This window comes from Enhydra lutris, unplaced genomic scaffold, assembly GCF_002288905.1.
Source record: "Enhydra lutris kenyoni isolate GAN:26980312 unplaced genomic scaffold, ASM228890v2 scaffoldscaffold22, whole genome shotgun sequence".
NCBI classification, from domain to species: Eukaryota; Metazoa; Chordata; class Mammalia; order Carnivora; family Mustelidae; genus Enhydra; species Enhydra lutris.
Window position 1 is genome coordinate 28,456,423 of NW_019154106.1, and position 22,259 is coordinate 28,478,681.

The 22,259-nt window shown below is 37.6% G+C and overlaps 1 protein-coding gene across 1 annotated transcript in view; it reads left to right on the forward strand.

The window, feature by feature from the left end:
- The window catches only part of LOC111149507 (cleavage stimulation factor subunit 3), a 68,658-nt gene that overhangs the window by 45,433 nt on the left and 966 nt on the right, over positions 1–22,259 (forward strand). Inside the window, exons 4-20 of the mRNA XM_022506603.1 lie at positions 4,530–4,562; positions 4,953–5,050; positions 6,776–6,842; positions 6,925–6,959; positions 7,051–7,177; positions 8,308–8,385; positions 9,151–9,313; positions 11,755–11,864; positions 12,235–12,351; positions 12,609–12,683; positions 15,255–15,398; positions 15,746–15,848; positions 17,817–17,886; positions 19,293–19,488; positions 20,930–21,083; positions 21,750–21,844; positions 21,989–22,049. Of these exons, the coding sequence (XP_022362311.1) occupies positions 4,530–4,562; positions 4,953–5,050; positions 6,776–6,842; positions 6,925–6,959; positions 7,051–7,177; positions 8,308–8,385; positions 9,151–9,313; positions 11,755–11,864; positions 12,235–12,351; positions 12,609–12,683; positions 15,255–15,398; positions 15,746–15,848; positions 17,817–17,886; positions 19,293–19,488; positions 20,930–21,083; positions 21,750–21,844; positions 21,989–22,049 (1,726 nt within the window). The remainder of the gene's footprint in view (positions 1–4,529; positions 4,563–4,952; positions 5,051–6,775; positions 6,843–6,924; positions 6,960–7,050; positions 7,178–8,307; positions 8,386–9,150; positions 9,314–11,754; positions 11,865–12,234; positions 12,352–12,608; positions 12,684–15,254; positions 15,399–15,745; positions 15,849–17,816; positions 17,887–19,292; positions 19,489–20,929; positions 21,084–21,749; positions 21,845–21,988; positions 22,050–22,259) is intronic.

The window sequence follows — 22,259 nt, forward strand, 5'->3', positions numbered from 1 at the left end:
GAGCACAAGCAGGGAGGAGGATCAGAGAGAGCGGGAGAAGCAGATTCCCCATTGGACAGGGAACCCAATGGGGGGGCTAGATTCCAGGACCCCGGGATCATGACCTGAGTAGAAAGCAGACAACCAACTGAGCCACCCAGGCCCCAGAAGTTCACACTACTCAGGTGATTGCATATTAAAGTTTGAGAGTTGGAGACAAAAGAAAGGTAATTTTTTAAGAGCCCGTTAGTTTCATTTTAAAATTACATAAAGTTACTTTTATTATTTATTTTTAAGTAAACTTTACCCCCCAATGTGGGGCTCAGACTCATGACCCCAAGATCAAGAGTTCCATGCTCTACCAACTGAGCCAGCCAGGTGCCCCCATAACATTACTTTTAATAGATAGGAGCAAGTTCTAGTGAGCTTTGTAAAATTATGTGTATGTATATAATTGGCTTATTAAATGGAGGCATTTTCCATTGGTTAATGACAGATGCAAGAGTCTCTGGTGTAAAATTTAAGGCAGTATCTAGAATTTACATTATTTTCTTTTTTCTTTCATTATTTTAAAAATTTAAACCAAGATTATGTTATGAGGTAGATTCCTGTACAAGCCTATATAACTGCTAGATATTAAGAATATTTAACTTCTAGGTAAGATGTTTTTGTGCAAATACTAGTTAGTAACGCCTAGGATAATAATGTTTTAGAGAACAAAAATGGACTAGTAAGCAGGTTGTTCACATGTTCTTGTGCTGGTTTTTCACCAATGTGGAATTTTTTACCAAAATGGAACTTGAATATGATCTGCAGCATAAGCTTTGCTTTTCTCTCAAATGGGGTCAATTATAACAACATTGCTTTTTTGGTTATTTGGTTATATAAGCTCTATTTAAAGAATATGTAATGGAAAGTTTATACCCCTTTAGATCACAGTTTTGTTAATTGGTATGATTTATACATCTGGAATATCTAGATGCTTTCTTTTCAATCCTTGGAAAGTGTTCATAGGACATGTTCTTATCATTCCTGTTTTATAAGTGGGAACACTGATGCTGTGAGAAATTCAGTATTTGATACAAGGTGATGAAATTCTTTTCATTTTTATCACACTGCTTTACCAAAGCAGGTTGATACTTTTATTTTTTTTTAATTTTTTTTTAAAGATTTTATTTATTTATTTGTCAGAGAGAGAGAGGGAGGGAGAGCAAGCACAGGCAGACAGAATGGCAGGCAGAGGCAGAGGGAGAAGCAGGCTCCCTGATGAGCAAGGAGCCCGATGTGGGACTCGATCCCAGGACGCTGGGATCATGACCCGAGCCGAAGGCAGCTGCTTAACCAACTGAGGCACCCAGGCGTCCCAGGTTGATACTTTTAAAATTTGAATGTTTAATAAGTAAGATTATGGCTGCTATGTATTAACATTATAGCCATCAGTATAGGCTCTAGAGAGGGGCTGTTGAATATTTATTGGTTGAATTAATAAATGATAATGAGTGACCAGGTATTCAAGACCAGAGAATTCTACAGTTTTTCCACAAACATATATTGAATGTAATACCAAATGAAACAATAAATAATGAATCCAAGATAGAGGACCAATTCATGTAGAAAAAAAAAAAAACCCAGCAGATTTTTTGGTTTATATTTCTTACACAAAAATAGATTTTTTTAACTTAAGTGCATAAATGAAATCATATATGTACAGTCTCTTTTTTCTTGTCTCTGTTCTTCTTTCTACCCTTAGAACTCTGCCTGCTATAACTATTACCAATTTTGTGTGTATACCATATTATCTCCACACTCATAAAATCATCTACAAACGTAGATATGTACAAGTAGATTTATTTTTGATCATTGTTTTGTAAAAATGAATTCTACATGCATATCTTAATCATTTTTCATTCTATAAAATCACAGGGAAACTCTCCCAAGTTACCTGTTACATATAGCTTTAATTCATTTTATATGGATATATAATAGTCCATGATATGGATGCACCATAATTTATTAAACCATTTCCCTACTGTTGGACATTTACTTTGTTAACTGTTTCTGCTGCTGCGAAGTTAGCAGTAAATAACTGTATATAACACCATTGTATCCTGCGTGCTTTTGTTTCTGTGGGGTGGATCTGAGAACAGAATGGCTAGGTCAAAAAGTATACTTTTTTATTTGAATAGATTTTGGCAAAGGCTTTTCATAAAGGTTATAACAATTCATATTTTCTTGAGCAGTGGATGAACTCCCTTTCCTCATACCACTTTAGTAGTGTTAATACCCTTTTTAAGCTTTTACCATACTGATTGGTATAAAGTGATATCTATTATTTTGTTTTTCCCATTTTGGAAGTTTGTATGTATTGCCACATTATTTTTAACCATTTGCATTTTCTCTTCTGGGAATTGCCTATTCATATTCTTTGCCAATTTTCTCTATAAGTGTTGGTTGTCCTGGCCAATTGTGAGAACTGTATATAATTTGTCATCTGCATTTGGGAAACTGATCACTTGAACTTAACTTCGCTCCCACTTTCAACTCAGCCTGTTCACCTCTACTGAGTCAAGCAGGGGAATGCAAGGAAACCTCAGGTTTTATGGCAGCCTCAAAGAAGATGGCTGGTGGAGAACTTAAGGCAAAAAGTAAGAAACTGACCCATGAAATTATTTGGAATGCCTCAACTGCCTTTCTACCCCCAGAGGGATGTTGACATCAGCGTGGCTCCAAGAAGCCGAAAAGGAGGAAAACCAGCAGGCTGAATCCTCCTACTCTTGAGCAAAGATTTCTTTTCGGTTCTATGCCCAAGGACTGTGAACAGCCTATTTGCTGTCTACACCTGCTACATAGCTGTCATGGTAGAGAAAGGGTCAGCTACCCAGGTCTGCCAACACTGAGCTTCAGTGAATAGAAAAAACAGCTACACCTCTAAGGATCCAGCAATAAGAAAGGAGTGTTAACTGAAACTGTTGGGACAGGCCCCTAGCAAAGCAGAGGAGTGACAATAACTTCAACAAAATACTATGAACACAGCAATATTGAAAGCGTAGTATTTAAAAAACCAAAACCCCATTATTTTTTAACTACTATAGCAATAAGTCAAATGGAAGAAAACGGTAACATGGAGACCTAAATTATTGGCCTGGAAAATATAGTGGAAGAAATAGTTTTAAACCTGGACCAAAATTCAAAGACAGGGTAAAAATAATAGATTTTGAGAATAGAACAACGAGATCTAGTGCGTATAAAAGGAGTTCTAAAAGGAAAAAAAAAAAACCAAATGGAAAAAAGGCAGTAATTTTTTTTTTTAAATTCTTGAGCCGAAAGATACCTGTTTCTGTAACTTGAAAGGGCATGCTGAATTCCAGGCAGAATTTATGCTAATAGAATAATAAATGGCAATTATTATGTCCTCACTTTGCCAGGCAGCGTTCTAATGGCTTCACAATAACTCAAGAGTCCTTAATAATGGCCTTGCAAAATAGGCACTATCATCCCCATTATTCAGATAAGGAAAAAAAGGTTAAGTGGATAGTCAGTGTAAACCCACGAGGTCTGACTCCAAAGCCTGAGTGAACTGGCTCAAAGTGCAAAACTTAGGCATATTCTCTTAAAATTTATGAACTCTGAAGATCAAGAGGAAATCTTACAAGTTCTGAAGAGAAAGAGCAAGTCACCAGCAAAAGAAAAAAAGTAAAATTTTCATCTGCATCACCTTAAGGCAGGAAAGAGAAAAGGACCACAAGCCAAGATGTCTCAAACCAATCAAATTACCCACCTGCCATCTGATGAAAATACTCAGAAAGGGATACCTAATAATATTTAACCTTGGTCTTTGCACGTGTTACTCCTCCTACCTGGAATAACTCCTCCCTTTCTTTACTAGACTAACCCCTCATCCTTAACATCTTCATCTTTTCCAGGACATTTTTTGCACGTCCCCAAGTCTAAGTTTTATACTCCCCCTAAGTGTACCCATAAGCATCCCGTATTTCCCCCATTTTGGCACTACTTTTCCCCATAAAATTCTAAGTCCTCTGAGGACACAGACAGACACTATGCATGTTTTGTTCACTGTGGTAGCCACAGTTCCTACCACAGTGCCTAGAATATAGTAGGTTGACTGGGTGACTAAAATGTAATTATAGTCAAAGTTAGCAAATCTTTTTGCTCCCATACTCAGATTGTTCTAGCTACTCAAGGAAAATAAAGCTGTAAGTAAAGTTTGTCTTTAGTAGATACATGAGGCTTTATTCAAGGATGCCTTGTATATATTTCTGTATCTACCTTGTGACTATAATTTTACAAAATCTGAAATAAAATTTCAACAAATAATTGTATGAAAAGCTGTGTAGACTCAGTTTATATAAGGCATATTTATAATGCATAATTATCCATGTCCTCAAAATTCTCTTATTTGTTATTTTGTAAAGCAGAATTAGTTGGAAAGTGTAGGGATGAAGTTGCAAGATTAGTCAAACTCTGGCATGGTGTTTTAATACTCTAGAAACAATAATGTTAATTCTGTATTTTTCTCTATTTCTCTTTAGATAAAAGCTAAAAATTATGACAAGGTTGAAAAGGTGAGTCCTCATAAACATATTTTCAATTTTATGCTGAAGTGTAACTTAGGACTTAACACACATAGGCAAATAAACTAAAATCGTAACAATTGTTGAATCTAGGTAGTGATTATATAGGACTTCACTGTACTTATTCAACTTTTTTTGTATGCTTGAAAATGTTCATAATAAAAATTTTAGAAAAGAAAATATACTCCACTGGCAAAAATCATCAGAATGATTTTGATTATCTAGACTGAAAATAGGAGGGATTTGTTAAATTTGCCATTTTTCTCTAAGAAGATAAATTCATGAAAAGAGCTGAATTTATTTTTTTAATATTCCATTTTGCCCATGTACATGTGGAATTTTTTAACAGTGGATTCTGATAATATTTTCTTGTATTTATAGCTATTCCAGAGATGCCTTATGAAGGTTTTGCACATTGATTTATGGAAGTGTTATCTTTCATATGTTCGAGAAACCAAGGGTAAACTGCCAAGTTACAAGTAAGTTAAAAAAAAGGTCTTAAGAAAACAAGTCCTCTCCAGGCACACAGTCAGTCCCACCTTCTCTTAATTTTGGAGCGACTTAAGAAATTCAGGGTTCTCTGAGAAGTCAGTAAAACTTGGAACAAGTGCTTCAAAGAAAGTCTCATCCTGGAGAATTGAATCACCTAAGCCCTTCTATTTCAAAACACTACATTTGCAACATCAAGTCACTTTGTTGGCGGGCTTGTTGTCAAACTCCACAGAAAGCATCTTACTACTTGTCATAGCACTGCTCTTGGCGGCTTACTGTGCAGTGCGCTGCCTACGTATTCAAAGTGCCTTTGACAGCTCTCTTGTAGCGTAATTCCCCATGATGACTCACACCCGCCTATCCATCCTCATGAAAACTCAGTAATGGACTTTCTCAAATAGCTCATCTTCTGTATAACAAACAGGCAAGTTATTTCTGTAACTAGAATTCTATATTTCCTTTTCCTCATTATCTCTTATTATCTTATATTGAAGAGGAAGTTCTTTCTTCCTAAATTTTACTTCAGAGCTAATATATCTTCAGACATAACTTACCTCCTTAATCAGAGAACCAGATATTTCCACATTTGAATCTGCTACATGCAAGATTAGGCAGTTTAAAGGATATAAGGTTAAGTGAAACGTGGGCTTTATCTTTGATAAGCTCACAAACAGTAGGCAAAAGAAAGTACATAAATTGGGGCGCCTGGGTGGCTCAGTGGGTTAAAGCCTCTGCCTTCGGCTCAGGTCATGATCTCAGGGTCCTGGGATCGAGCCCTGCATCAGGCTCTCTGCTCAGCAGGGAGCTTGCTTCCTCCTCTCTCTCTGCCTGCCTCTCTGCCTACTTGTGATCTCTCTCTGTCAAATAAATAAAAATCTTAAAAAAAAAAAGTACATAAATTAATGACATCGACAGACTAAACATAAAAGAACTGCTTTCTTTATGTACTTGCAAAGATATCTTTATATTTTTGCTTATACAGAGGTCCAAATGCTGTTTTGATCATATGATCAGAAGTTATAATTTTTTTTATGTTTTTATTTTTAAGTCATCTCTACATCCAGCATGGGTCTCAAACTCACAACCCCAAGATCAAGAGTCAATACTCTACCAACTGAGCCAGCCAGTCGGTGTTAGATATATTTTTTTAGTTGTAGATAAATTTTAGACTTAGTTTTAGTTTTAGTTGTAGATATATTTTAGTAACAAATACTTGTTTTTTAAAAAACATGTCTTTCTGGGTGCCTGGCTGGCTCAGTCAGTAGAGCATATGACTCTTGATCTTAGGTTTATAGGTTTGAAACACATGATGGGTGTAGAGATCACTTAAATATAAAATCTTTAAGACGGTGGCTTGCTGGCTCAGTTGGTAGAATATGTGACTTTTTTTTTTTTAAGATTTTATTTATTTGGCAGAGAGAGAGAGAGAGAGAGACAGTGAGAGGGGGAATACAAGCAGTGGGAATGGGAGAGGGAGAAGCAGGCTTCCTGCTGAACAGGGAGTCTGATGTGGGACTGGATCCCAGGATCCTGGCATCATGACCTGAGCCGAAGGCAAATGCTTAAGGACTAAGCCACCCAGGAGCCCCGAGCATGTGACTTTTGATCTTGGGGTCATGAGTTCAAGCTGCATGTTGGATGTAGAGATTGTTTAAAAATAAAATCTTAAAAAAATAATAAAATCTTAAACATGTCTTTCACATTTTTTTCAGAGAAAAAATGGCTCAAGCATATGACTTTGCACTAGATAAAATTGGAATGGAAATTATGTCTTATCAGGTAGAGTTAAGTTATTTCCATATTTACACTTAATATATTGAAAATATCAAGAAAGATACTGACATTTTACTTTATTTCTTAGATTTGGGTGGATTACATCAATTTCTTAAAAGGCGTGTAAGTATTTTTATAGGTTTTTTTTTTCCTTCCATGTGAACAGTTGCTTTAGCTACACTATAATTGTTGGCATTTTTTTATCCAATACCAGGGAAGCTGTTGGGTCTTATGCAGAAAATCAGAGAATAACAGCTGTCCGAAGAGTTTATCAACGAGGTTGTGTTAATCCAATGATCAACATTGAACAACTCTGGAGAGACTATAACAAGTATGAAGAGGTAAATTAGCCAGAGTAGTTCATTATTATAACTAAGCCATTTTTAATTTTTATGTACTTGGATTTACGGATTCTAGCCTCTCTAGTATAAGGTACCTGGATATTGGTACTACACAGGTCTGTTTTTATGCTGATTGTAATCAGAGAACTACTCCTAATGTTTTTGTAAGGTTTTGAGAGTCTTCTAATATTACTGAATTATTTTTCAGAGAATACCCTGGGAGAAATTATAATTCTTGCAAAACCACTTATATTCAATGCTAAACCATATCCACACAGTCATACATACACATTGTCATTCATCACTTATGAAATGGGACCTTATTAGAATTATTTCCAGTAGGCATGTTTAGTTGCATTGCAAGTCTTTGATGTAGCTACAGTGCTGTGATTTATCGGCTTGCAGTGGAGCTGCAGTCCAAGATCTTTGTCTCACTGGCATATTTTTAACTAGCTGAGCTAATCAGTTTATATATAGGAACATACATGCCAAATAAGCTGTATCGTTACAAGTTTCTCTTATATCTATTGTGATGAGGAAGAACTATGTAGGGTGTTGAAACTGTTCTCTTGGGGTGCCTATGTGGCTCAGTCCTTTGGGCATCTGTCTTCAGCTCAGGTCATGATCGTAGGGTTCTGGGATTGAGTCCCGAATCAGCACTCCCTGCTCAGCGAGCAGTCTACTTCTCCCTCCCTCTGCTCCTCCCCCTCACACATGTTCTCTCTCTTCTCTCTCAAATGAATAAGTAAAATCTTAAAAAAAAAAAAAAAGTTACACAGACCTAGTTAGAAAAGGGATTTTAAAGCAAAGTGCTGGCTATTCAATCTGATGAATCTGTATAGCATTTTTTTATTAATAGAATTTTATATCAAATAATAGACCTTTTCCAAATCATTCCTTATCTTTAGAAATTCCTGACGCATGGAGACTTACTACACCCTCCTAACAGATATAAGCAGATCCTCCTTGATCTCTGAAGCATGTAATGTGATTAACCTTTATTTTATTAACAAAATGTTTCAAAATATAGAGTTTAAAATGATTTAGTAAATGCACAAATTAACTGTATTGTACTAATTTTAAAACATACTTGATTTTAAAATAATACACATTTCTCTTTGTTTTCGTAGGGTATCAATATTCATTTAGCTAAAAAAATGATTGAAGATCGGAGTCGAGATTACATGAATGCTAGACGTGTCGCAAAGGTATGGAATTCCAACAGATCATTTCTTTTAATGAGTATGCTGTTTATACAAGAGCTTTCCCTGTTTAATGTTCCTCTTGGCATTTTCAATTATTAGCAGTCTTAACTAATGACAATTTCATCATCTGAGCAGATATATTTGAAATGAAATGCCTCTTTACACACATGTTAAAGGATAAAAATAGAACAAATCACATTTGGAAGAAACTTTTTAAAATACTTGACCAGGACATGGAGACAAGGTTCTACCTGCGATTGATGAAGAGTTCTATGCTTTCCTCCTATCTGCTCATAAATACTTGAATACTGTACTACTTTGTGGTCTCATAGCTCTTAGGACCAGATTTTTGTCTTTTGTGCATACCTTTCCATTCATTGACACTATTAAGAGGCAGGGAAGATAGCCTAGTAATACAAACTATCGAAATTTTAAAAGACAGTTTCTCCAAAGATGGCAGTAGTGATGCCACCAGATCATCAGTCATGTTGATCTGTCAACTCCTCTGTCCTGGAGAGTGACCTCCTAGATCACCTGTAGAAAGGGCCCAGAGGTGTTCTGTTCACTCAGGCCTGGGGACCTGTTCTTGGGTATGTCATCCTCTATTATCTTTCTCTCTGTTCTTTAGTAGTTTTTAGATTATATTAACAAAGTGGTATTTGGGGAAAATAGGCATTTTGAACAAAGTATTCCAAACTGATCAACTCCATTCCATATATCTTAGTTGTTCTGAGGCTCACCACAGAATTCTAAATGCTTGTTATCTAGGAATATGAGACAGTAATGAAAGGTTTGGACCGCAATGCTCCCTCAGTGCCTCCTCAGAATACTCCCCAAGAAGCCCAGCAGGTGGATATGTGGAAGAAATACATACAGTGGGAAAAGAGCAACCCTCTTCGTACAGAAGATCAGACGCTTATCACAAAAAGAGGTAACAGGATTAACCCCCCTGGGACTCCAATTACATATATGTTCAGTCACTTGATATTATCCCATAGGCTATTTTTTGCCTCCAGTCTTTTTTTTCCTCTTATGTTCTTCAGATTCAATAAGTTCTATAGATCCTTCTCCATCCATGTTCACTGACCTTTGTTTTATCATATCCAATCTGCTGTTAGACCCATCCAGTGAAGTCTTCATTTCAGATATTATACTTTTCAGTTCTATATATTTCCATTCTAGAAATTTTGGAGAGTGCATGAGTGGCTCAGTAGGTTAAGCATCCAACCTTGATCTCAGCTCAGGTCTTAATCTCAGGGTCATGAGTTCAAACCCCCATTGGGCTCCACACCCAACATGGTGTCTACTTAAAAAAATATATTGCAGGGGCGCCTGGGTGGCTCAGTGGTTTAAAGCCTCTGCCTTCGGCTCAGGTCATGATCTCAGGATCCTGGGATCGAGCCCCGCGTCGGGCTCTCTGCTCAGCGGGGAGCCTGCTTCCCTTCCTCTCTCTTTCTCTGCCTGCCTCTCTGCCTACTTGTAATCTCTGTCAAATAAATAAAAAAAAATCTTAAAAAAAAAATAAAAATATATATTGCATTTTTTTATAGTTTCTTTTTTATAGTTTCCATTTCTCTGTTGAGATTCTGTGTTTATTAACACCTTTTTCTTTTTATCCTTGAACATATTTATAAGAGTAGTTCTGAAGTTCTAGATGTCTCCCATCATGGAATTGGTTCCTTTATCTTTTGACTGTGGGTCACATCTTCCTATTTTTGTCAGAGTCTAGATGTTTAAAATTTTTCTTTTGGACATTATACAGATGTACAAATGATAAATTGTAAGACTGGGTTCTCTCATCTTCCTCTGAAAAATACTGAGTTTTATTTTAGCAGGGAGTTAAATTATTGACAGATCACCTAGACCTTGTTAGGAAGGATCTATTTTAGTTTTGCCTTTAATTTTATGGTAAATCTCTTTGTCCTGGGACAAAGTCTTTACTCCTTAAACGGAGTGGGAAGTTCAAGGTGTTTGCCCGGAACCTCTAACTTGATGGGATTCAAATTCTAAACTTGATCTCCATTATAGTGGGCAGCTGCTAAGAAACCTATTCAGCTCTTTTAGCCTTCCAGCTTTGCTTTCCACTTGAGCTCTTTGTATTCTTCTGTGTGTAAGTATATTTTAGAGGCCAACTAAAGATTTGAGGGCATTTATGCTCAGATGTTCAGGCACCATTCTCTGTGGCTCTCTCTTTGCTGGGGATTTTCCCCCTTAACTTTCTACCTATTCTCATAGCTCAGAATGCCATGTTACTTCCCTCAAGCCAGTAAGACTTCAGTATTTGACTTGAGATCTAGCTATCCCTGTACACACAGTAATGTGTCCCTGAGGGGAAAAGTCATATTAAATATGGATCTTACCCTGTGTGGTTCTGATTTTTTTAAGGGTTCAATGTTTTTTTGTTTCTGTCTTGGCCAAAAGTTTCTTTTGATCAATCTCCCATGCCTTGAAATAGTTTTTGGGTTTTTTTTGTTTTTTTGGTTTTTTTTGTAAATAAAAAAACCAAAATATGGTTTATGATTTTTATTTTCAGGAGAGTTAGTCTGATAGAAACAACTCTGCTACTGTCAGAACTAGAATTTGGAACTTTAAACAACTCCTCAGTCTTGTCTTATTCTTATCTGTAAGCCTTTGCAGATAATTTCCTTTGTCTACACTATGTCCCCTATTCCTTTCTGAGCTCCACTTACTCTCTGATCTGACCAGATTCTTTCCCTTCCTCAGGTTTTGCTTTAGATGTCAGTTCCTTCGGGAAGCCTTTCTTGAGTCCCTAAACTATGCAGAGTTCTGTTGCTGCAGGCTCAAGAGTACACTGTACTTTTCCTCATTAATAGTTATTATATTTTATAATTGTCTTCATGATATTTTCCCAACACAGGACAGACTCCTTGAGTATAGGAAGACTTTTTTTTTTTTTTTTTTTTAAGATTTTATTTATTTGTTTGACAGAGAGAGAGCACAGCAGGGGGAGCAGCAGCCAGAGGGAGAGGAAGAAGCAGGCTCATCCAGCAGGGAGCCCAATACAGGGCTCGATCCCAGGACTCTGGGATCATGACCTGAGCCGAAGGCAGATGCCCAGTGATTGAGCCACCCAGGCACCCCTTGAGTATAAGAAGTCTTTGTCACTGATACGTTCAGTATCTCTCACATTCCCTAGCATACAGTTTGTGCTCAATAAGTACTAATTTGATAAATGATGGATAAATGGATGGGGCTTAGGTAGATAATGGTGCTAGAAATCATTACAGCTTTTATTTCTAATTATTCTAATAATTGAGGGCTGTTTTAGCCTACTAAGTTAGTAATGATGCTTGTACTGATAGTTTCTTAAATAATATTTTTTTAATTAAATGTTGTGAATGTCTTCCCTAGTTATGTTTGCTTATGAACAGTGCCTGCTTGTACTTGGCCATCACCCTGATATTTGGTATGAAGCTGCCCAGTATCTTGAGCAGTCAAGTAAACTGCTTGCAGAAAAGGGGGTACGTATTCCTTTCCCCCTCTTTGGCCTTTTCATAGTTTTAATAGAGCAATAATTTGCTAAAAATACAACACTGAATTTTGGTAATGAAGTATAGGTATTGAAAATGTTAACCTTACAATATAAAGCTTAGTGACATTGTTATATGTGGCTACCTTAGTCAGAATTAAAATATAGGAACTGTTTTTAATCTATTAAAATGAGCCATTTAGAATACTTGAATGATTCTTCTGTGTGTTAAGAAGTCTTTGGAATTTTTTTAGAATCCAGAAGTGCATATGTATCCATATGTATATATGTGAGTGTCTGTTTCATTCTCTTTCAGCTCTATGAAAATTATTGAAGAATGAACTTTCTTTTTTTTCTCCTAGGATATGAATAATGCCAAATTATTTAGTGATGAAGCTGCTAATATATATGAAAGAGCTATAAGCACTTTATTAAAGAAGAATATGCTTCTTTATTTTGCATATGCAGATTATGAAGAGGTCAGTAACAATATTTAGAACTTTCTTAAAATTGGATTTTTTACTGCAGGACTAAATTTTTTTCTGACTGCTTCTTTGCCAGGTATATTGCTTTTGGTATAGATGATGCAAAATGAACAGTTATTAGTCCTCAGCTCATTACATATTTATGTTCAAAGCAGGTGCCATTGTGGGGTATAGCCTCTAAATTCCTCAGAGCTCCAATCCGGCTTGTTTATGACTGTCTACTTATATCCACTTCTTCTCTACCACCCTAGAGTCGCATGAAGTATGAGAAAGTTCACAGTATATATAACAGACTTCTGGCAATTGAGGATATTGACCCAACCTTGGTGAGTAACATTATGTCTCTTTACCACCTTTGCAGGCAGCTTTAACAAAAATTTTTATTTTACATACATTAAAACTCACTGGTTTTTTGGTATAGTTCCATGAATCTAGACCAGTAACATTGAGTCATGGGACCACCATCACAATTAAGATACAAAACACTTATATCACCTCACAGAAATTCCCTCAAGTGACCCCTTTATAGTCAATTACTGATCTCTTCTTTCTTTCTTTTCTTATTTTATTTTTAAAGATTTTATTTATTTGACAGAGAGAGAGAGAGAGACAGAGATCACAAGTAGGCAGAGAGGCAGGCAGAGAGAGAGGGAAGCAGGTTCCCCGCTGAGCAGAGAGCGCAATGCAGGGCTCTATCCTAGGATCCTGACATCATGACCTGAGCCAAAGGCAGAAGAAGCTTAACCCACTGAGCCACTCTTATGTAGACTGCACACCCAGTGTGGGTCTTGGACTCACAGCCCTGAGATCAAGAGTAGCATGCTTTACCAACTGAGCCAGCTAAGCACCCCCTCAGGGTTTTTTTTAATGCAGCCGTATGAAGCAGTGGTGCTTTCTCTTAATACCTTCCTCGTGATTATGGTTTAAAGCCATTTATGCCACATAATTGTTGCCTAATAAATATTTCTTTTTAAATAAATGGAAACAAGAGAAGCCAACATTCTGGGAAGAAATTAGACAGGAACTCACTATATCCTGAATTCTGCTCCATAATAGTGGTTTTCAAAGCCCTGAGTTTCTGTAAGAATGCAATGAAGCTCTTTGATCCAGAGGGCAAGGGCACTGGTGGGTGTGCGCAGCTCTAGAGCCTCTTCCTGAAGTCAGATCTGTTCTGCTTTTTGGTTTATTTGTATTGGGATTCCACTGTTTTGATTGCTTGCATTTATTCATATTTTAAAATTCATTTAGGAGGGGCGCCTGGGTGGCTCAGTGGGTTAAAGCCTCTGCCTTCAGCTCAGGTCATGATCCCGGGGTTCTGGTTATCGAGCTTCGCATAGGGCTCTCCGCTTGGCAGGGAGCCTGCTTCCCCCCCCCGCCCCCTGTCTACTTGTGATCCCTGTCTCAAATAAATAAATAAAATATTTTTTTAAAAATTCATTTAGGGGAGGGGCACCTGGGTGCTCAGTGGGTTAAGGCCTCTGCCTTCAGCTCAGGTCATGATCCTGGGGTTCTGGGATCGAGCCCCGCATCGGGCTCTCTGCTCCGTGGGGGGCCTGCTTCCCTCTCTCTCTCTGCCTCTCTGCCTACTTGTGATCTCTGTCTGTCAAATAAATAAATAAAATCTTTAAAAAAAAAAATTCATTTAGGGGAGTCTGGTTGGCTCAGTCATTGCCTGCCTGCCTTTGACTCAGTCATGATCCCAGGGTCCTGGGCTCAAGCCCCGCATCGGGCTCCCTACTCAGTGGGAAACCTTCTCCCTCTTCCACTCCCTCTGCCTGTGTTCTCTCTCTCGCTGTGTCTCTCTCTGCCAAATAAATAAATAAAATTAAAATTAATAAATATAAATAAAATTCATTTAGTGAACTGTTCTGTGCACTAGAACTTTTCTGTTCTAGTTCTGAACTAGATTCCAGAAGTACAATGACAAATTAGAGAAAATCCCTCTCCTCAAGAAACTCATAGTTCATTCATCCATACATATATCTATCATCCATACATCTATCAAAACTGGGTAACATAGTTTGACATGAAAACTGCGCAAATCAGGACTCTACTCTTAGTCCAGAAACATTTGCTCATTGAACAAATATTATATATTTATCATGTATTGTGCACTCTCTGGTGCTTAGTATAAAATGACTCATTAATAGTTTATCAGTAAAGTTACATTATATGGTCTTTGGAAAAATAGTGTTAGTGGGCTTTTAAAGCAATAAACCAAGAAAATGTAAAGTTAAACATATATTATTAAACATGCTTGTATTAGATTAAATCTTGAGTTTTAGGTGTTGGCATTTATTAATGGAATGTTTTCTTTTTTTTTTTAAGATTTTATTTATTTATTTGACAGACAGAGATCACAAGTAGGCAGAGAGGCAGGCAGAGAGAGGGGGAAGCAGGCTCCCAGCCGAGCAGAGAGCCTGATGTGGGGCTCGATCCCAGGACCCTGGGATCATGACCCGAGCCGAGGGCAGAGGCTTTAACCCGCTGAGCCACCCAGGTGCCCCTGGAATGTTTTCTAATGGTTTTACTTTTATTACCTCCTTATAATTTAATTGCATACTTAGGAATTAGATAGTAGTGATGATTATACAACCTCATGCATATACTAAAAACCATTGTGCACTCTAAAGGGTGAATTTTGTGGTATGTGAATTATGTATCAATTTTTAAAAATTTATTTCCATTAAAAAATTTAATTTGCATGCATCTCTAATACCAGAAAAAAATTGCTTGTGGACTTAAAGAGAGCACTATTTATAAGCTTACTTTCTGATATCTTGGGTATTCAATACAGGAAACATACTAGTATAAGAATAAGGTGAGACTGTTTTGGATGCTACAGGGATCACATTCTGCCTAATCTGTAGAAAAGAAATTCCTTTTTTTTTGCATAGGTATATATCCAATATATGAAATTTGCAAGAAGAGCAGAAGGTATCAAATCTGGAAGAATGATATTTAAAAAAGCAAGAGAAGATACCAGAACCCGCCACCACGTCTATGTTACTGCAGCACTCATGGAGTATTACTGTAGTAAGGTAAGTGATGAAATAAAATAGAAAGGTAAAATAGTTTCTTTCATCTGAGATACATTAAAAAAAAAAGGTAGTCTTAGTTTCTGTCCTTAAGTTTTAATTGCCCTGTATCGTAAAGGAAGTCTAAGTGTATCTGTAAAATTATATGGAGCATCATCCAAATCCCCACTGTCTGCTAATTGATGACTTATTAAACACCTTGGCTTTGAACGCAGCAGTTTTTACTTAATATGATTTTAATTTCCATTTTAATACTTTATGTAACTGGCTTAGGTGTCATAGTTTTAATATTGTTTTGAGTATCTTGTCTGACATTTCATAGAAATCAGTACATTCCTTTCTACTTCCAGGACAAATCTGTTGCCTTTAAGATTTTTGAGCTGGGTCTAAAGAAATATGGAGACATTCCAGAATATGTCTTGGCCTATATTGATTATCTTTCCCACCTGAATGGTAAGTCAGTTTTAGATCTGTAATGGTTATGTAATTAATACTAAACCCTCAATATCATTCTCTGAAAATATGTTGCTGGGTTTCTTTTTTCTTAAATATATTATAATTCTGTCATCACAATGGAACCAGGCACTTACTAGGCACTCAGGAAATATTTGTGGCCTAACAACCATAAATTTGTATTTGAGTAATGGTAGATGCTTTTGACTCTGCAGAATGGTCTTTAATACCTCATCAGTGACGTCCCATCACTAGTAGGATAAAGCCACAAATTCAGACTTGGGAAAAAGAGTTGTTCATGCTCGTCTCTGTTTCCTGGGTCAGGGGTGGAAGAACAGACAACAAATATTTAGCCACCAAAACTCAAAGATGCCCAAGTAGTAAAGTGAAATGCTTGGAGGCTATTAGAGAAGAGATTTCAAAAAGAAACATTATGTTTATTACCATCTTTATTTCTCTACCCTGTTGTAACATTAAGATCCGACCTTATACCTGGCACAGGGCTGAGGGATTCATATAATGAATACATATGTATGTCTCATTTAGTCTAGTTACCCACAGTCTAGTACATGAAATTTCTTGACTAGAAATGATCTGGCATAAAAGTTGGTTTAAGAAAGAAATGTACAGGGGCTCCTGGGTGGCTCAGTGGGTTAAAGCCTCTGCTTTCGACTCGGGTCATGATCCCGAGGTCCTGGGATCAAGCCCCGCATCGGGCTCTCTGCTCAGCAGGGAGCCTGCTTCCCTCTCTCTCTGCCTGCCTCTCTGCCTACTTGTGATCTCTGTCAAATAAATTTTTAAAAAAAATTAAAAAAAAGAAAAATGTATAATTACGTGCCATTTAAATGAGTTAGATATTACCGCTATCAATTCTTTGATATTTTTAAAATATGTAGCATTCTTTATACCTATATAGTAAAAAAGAATAAAACTTAAAAACAATTTGGTATTTTATTTTATTTTATTTTTTTTTAAAGATTTTTTTTTTTATTAATTTATTTGACAGACAGAGATCACAAGTAGGCAGAGAGGCAGGCAGAGAGAGAGGAGGAAGCAGGCTCCCTGCCGAGCAGAGAGCCCGATGTGGGGCTCGATCCCAGGACCCTAGGATCATGACCTGAGTCGAAGGCAGAGGCCCAACCACTGAGCCACCCAGGCGCCCCCAATTTGGTATTTTAGCTGAGTGATTTTATACTCTGGAAAAGGACTTTAACTCCAAAAAATGAGACAGTGGAGCATTTAATTAAGAAGAAATTTTCTCTTATAGAATTGTTCGTTGGCTGCCTGGGTGACTTAGTAGGCTAAGCATCTTCCTTTGGCTCAGGTCATGATCTCAGAGTCCTGGTACTGAGTCCCCCATTGGGCTACCTGCTCAGCGGGAGTCTGCTTCTTCCTCTGTTCCTCTCTACTCATACTCTCTCTTTTTCTCTCACAAATAAATAAAATCTTAAAAAAAAAAAAAGATAAAAGGCAAGTGGGATACCTCACACAGATACCAGTTATAAATCGTCTGTCATAAATGCAGTACATATAGGAGGGCCATACTACAGGTAAAAAAAAAGACCTGGCTTCTAGTTCTAGCTGTTACTCAGTAACAGTAAGCCAGATCAACTCAATAGTTTTTTTAAGATTTTATTTGTCAGAGCGTGCTCATAAGCATGGGGAGAGGTAGGCAGAGGGAGGCAGAGGCACAGGTTCCCCACTGCGCAAGGAGCCTGATGCAGGACGGGATCCCAGGACCCTGGGATCATGACCTGAGCCAAAGGCAGCCACTTAATGGACTGAGACACCCAGGCATCTCCAACTCAATTGTTTTGAACCCCAGGTTAATTCATCTACAAAAACTGGGGAAATAGTTAACTTTTTGCAGAGGATTTTGTGAGAATTAAACGAGATGAAGCATGTGTAAATACACTGTTGATTGTAAAATGTAATTTTTCAATGTTTAAAATCTTTTTTGTATCCTAGAGGACAATAATACCCGAGTTTTGTTTGAACGAGTCTTAACCTCTGGAAGCCTTCCTCCTGAGAAGTCTGGGTAAGCTGTTCAGAAAACTTGTTGGTCGGGTTCTGATGGCAGTTTTAATACTTGAATTGTGCTGTGGATAAATGTTTAGAAGTTTCAGAAGAAATTTCCCTTCTCTCTTGAAGCTTAATTTACAAATACCTGCCTGTTTTGTTTTTTTTTTTAAAGATTTTATTTATTTATTGGACAGAGATCACAAGTAGGCAGAGAGGCAGGCAGAGAGAGAGAAGAGGAAGCAGGCTCCCTGCTGAGCAGAGAGCCCGATGCGGGGCTCGATCCCAGAACCCTGGAATCATGACCGGAGCCAAAGGCAGAGGCTTTAACCCACTGAGCCTCCCAGGCGCCCCACAAATACCTGCCTGTTTAAGATATTTTTTAAGTGTTTATATACTGAGTAGAATTGAGAGAGGTGTTGGCCATTTATTATTAAATATTTTAATATTCTTCCTAGTTTAGTATGCCCTAGAAATTGATATAAACAAATAAAGTTTCTGAAAATTTTACCATGGGGCAAAAACTCTTACATATTCAAAGTTTGTTTGATATATTGCATCCCTGGTTTATGCTTTTGACTGTCCGTTTTATCAAACAGGAATATGGTATAGTGGTACAGTGGAAATAATAAGGCTTTGGAGTCTTGGGTTCAAATTCCAGCTCAGCCGATGACCCCCTAGATACATTTCATAACCTTTCCAAACCTTAGCTCATCAAATAATAATGTCTGCCAACACGGGCTTTTTATAGTAGTCCCGCTCCTGGTATGTAGTAGGCTTCCGTGTGTTACTTGAGTACAAACGTGTTTAATGACATTTGAGTCTCAGAAAATTAATTCTGGCTGTCAACAACAGTTCTGAGGTACAAATATGTCCCAAATAATCCATGTTAATGAGAAAACAAAAGGAAGCATGTTCGATTTTAGAATATATTTTTATTCATACATTGAGTGAAGACTATATTCCACATAATAATTCATGCCACTAAACAAAATGGTGAAGCCACATTACTCAGGAGAAATTGGAAGTCTGTATATGTTCCTTTTTCAGCTCTTCCACTAAGATTTTACCCTCTTTAAGGTAAATGTGTCTCTTACCACAAGGGGATAGGAAGATGTGCTAAATAAATCTAAAAAAAAAGTTTAAACATACAAATGTGCAGGATGAAGTGTTATCTATAACTTACTTTCAAGTACTTAAGCAAAAGCAAGGTGAAACCAATATGGCAAAATATTAACAATGATTAAATCTAGGTAATGATGATGGTCTATAGATATTTGTTATACTGTCCTTAAGTTTGGAAATCTTAATTAAAAAAAGCTTTTTCTACTTAAAAAAAGGGATGAGGGAACTTCAGGCTTTTTTTGTGAATGGACTCCCTATTCCAAACCTAGAATAATTAAGTACTGATTGTATTTATTACAGAGAAATCTGGGCCCGATTTCTAGCTTTTGAAAGTAACATTGGTGATCTAGCTAGCATACTCAAAGTGGAGAAAAGACGGTTTACAGCATTCAAAGAAGAGTATGAAGGCAAAGAAACAGCTTTACTGGTGGATAGATATAAGTTCATGGACTTATATCCTTGCTCGGCAAGTGAACTAAAAGCACTTGGTTATAAGGTATGTACTTGGGATCAAGAGATATGTAGTAGCCCTACTTGCCCCATGTTTTAGAATAGTTTATGGATACAATCCATTTAAAGCAAATTCTGAACCAGAAATTAGTTTTAGAATAGATTTTCAGAAAATGGGGGAAAAGTTCAGGGCTTTTCCTTGAGTTTATGAAACGTTAAGTATCAAAAGTATTGAACAACATAGTGAGGTTTAACAATTTCAGCCTTCCCCTGAAATCGCCAGTGCCCTGTATCTTTTGTCTGCTGCGCACATGAAGGTATTGTGGAAGGAAGAAAAAATGTCATTTTAGGTATTGTTTTTTCTAATAGTTCTTAAAATTGACGAACGTGTTTTGACAGATCTTAAACCAAATGTAGCTTCTGTAGGTATAATGAAGAAACCTCACAGCTTGTTAAAAGTCCATAAAGTTCCTGAGGGGATTTTTGTATTTTAACATAGTACGTCAGAGGGTTCTTGGGGAAATTAGCTTATCTGGGAATGGAACTCATCTATATAGACAACAGAATCATAAGAAATCTGACCCCTGAACCTGTTCAGGCTAAGATTAATGTTTATGCAGCTCCAGAAATAACCCTTGCTGAGAAAAACATTGTTCTATTGTTTCTTGATTTTTCCTGTGTCATGAAAACAAAGACCAAGATGGAATTCCAAAGGGAAGCTATAGCCACAGATCCTAGATTTGGGTCCCTTTAAGCCAACCAGCATTAGGATACTCTTGACCATCATTCTCCTCAGGAGTCTCTTCTGGCCTGTGTCTTGCTGGTTTGGTGTGTGAACCAGATTTAAATGGGGAAAATGACCCATAATTGAAGCTTCAGATTTTTCATTGGTGGAAGCCCTAGTTCTGTGCCAGTCCCAGCTTCCTATTCTATAACTACTCTGACTGCTCAGGGATCAGGAAATTTAGCTTCTAGTTTAACTTCTCAATGAAAAGCAAAAGACCTTTAAGATCACCTATTAGCAAGGACTATTTCAACTTTGCCAAGATGAAAATGGAAATTAATGAAAATAGAGCTCTATTTCCAAGTTGAACTACTTCTTAAATATGAATTCTCCATCTTCTATTTCTATTTCAACTCTTTTTATTTGAGGGGAGAATTAAATATATTCCCATGTGTATAAAATGTGAGTGGGAAGAGAAAAAAAGCCATCCGCAATGGGCCTACTTATTGAGATTTGCCACCATGAGGTGGCATATGAGCAGATTCTGAGAGAGTGAGATGTTCTTCTACCTCTGTGATGGCAAAAGGGGCTCTGGACAGGCTGACACCAGTGCCTGCAGCAGAGGAACTTCTCTGTTCCCTCTCAGTTCTCTTCCTGTGGTTTGAACCCAGTTATTCTCAGTGTATCCTCAAGATTGTAGAGTTGCACAATTATATTCAAGTCCCTTTTTCAGGTTTAGGATTCTTCTGTTCTGCATTTTCAGGATGTCTCCCGTGCTAAGCTAGCAGCTATCATTCCAGACCCAGTGGTAGCTCCTTCTATAGTGCCTGTTCTGAAAGATGAAGTGGATAGAAAACCAGAATACCCTAAACCAGACACTCAGCAGATGATTCCATTTCAGCCACGACATTTAGCACGTAAGCCATGACTTTTAGACCCAGTACTGAGACCTCTGTGTATTGGTTCAGATCCAGAGGTGGGGGGGACTGATGTGACCTTTCCATTGCAGGTTAATTATTAGACTCAGGGTCACTATGATAAGTGACTTGGCTATAATTTTTGCCGCAAACTGAGTTAAGAATGTCCTTAAAAACAAAAATACCCTCAATGATTCAGATTCCAGCAACCAGTTTGGGCAGAAATGCTGCTCCCTACGAATTACCCGTACAACTGGACACTCACTCCAGCGATGCTGTCTGGTATTACTTACACTTACTAATGGGTAGTAGCGCCTCTCGATCCTATTTGAACAAGGCCCTTATGATTAAACATGCTGTTGAGTAGCCGACTTTAAACAGGATTGCCGCACACATGACTTACGAGGCTTAGAAATTGGTCTTTGACAAAAACTGACGTCCCACCCCTGGATTGTTTACTTTTCTGCCTCCCAGCGGCTGTGGGGGTGAGAGGGCGCTCTCTCCTCCACTTTAGCTGGTCAAACATGTGAAGCACGAAAGGCAATTTAAAATGTTCAGAACAAAGCAACACAGACCTAGAACTCTCTGTATAGATTACTTCTGATTTATTTTAGCCCTGTGTAGAAATTCTTCCATCCTGTGATCCCCCTTCTCCTTGTGTCACAGCACCCGGCTTGCACCCTGTTCCTGGGGGCGTTTTCCCAGTGCCGCCTGCGGCCGTCGTTCTAATGAAACTTCTCCCTCCTCCCATCTGCTTCCAGGTTTGTTTACTATTATTTTCTTGATAATACTTGCTCTGTGGGTTATAATACTTGTGTGCTTTTTCTTGTCTTACGGAAAATGTAAAGTCGTGTGATTTTAACTTGTCAATTATTGGGGATTAAAATTTATTTGTGTCAAAATAGGGTCCTTTTGTACAAGTGGATGAACTGATGGAAATTTTCCGAAGATGCAAGATACCAAATAGTAAGTGGTGAAGGCTCCGCTTTAGGGCCGAATTTACTCCGTCTTCTAGGCAGGAGATCGTTATTCTTTGCCGCTTTAGTTTCCAAATCCAGCTAGCCATCTTGCTGTAACCTGAAGCCTCAGAGCGATCAAACCCTCTTTGGTACAGAGAGGCTCCTTCACTCATCCTGTGATGAGTAAAACATCACAAAAGCAGGTCTTTTCTATTCA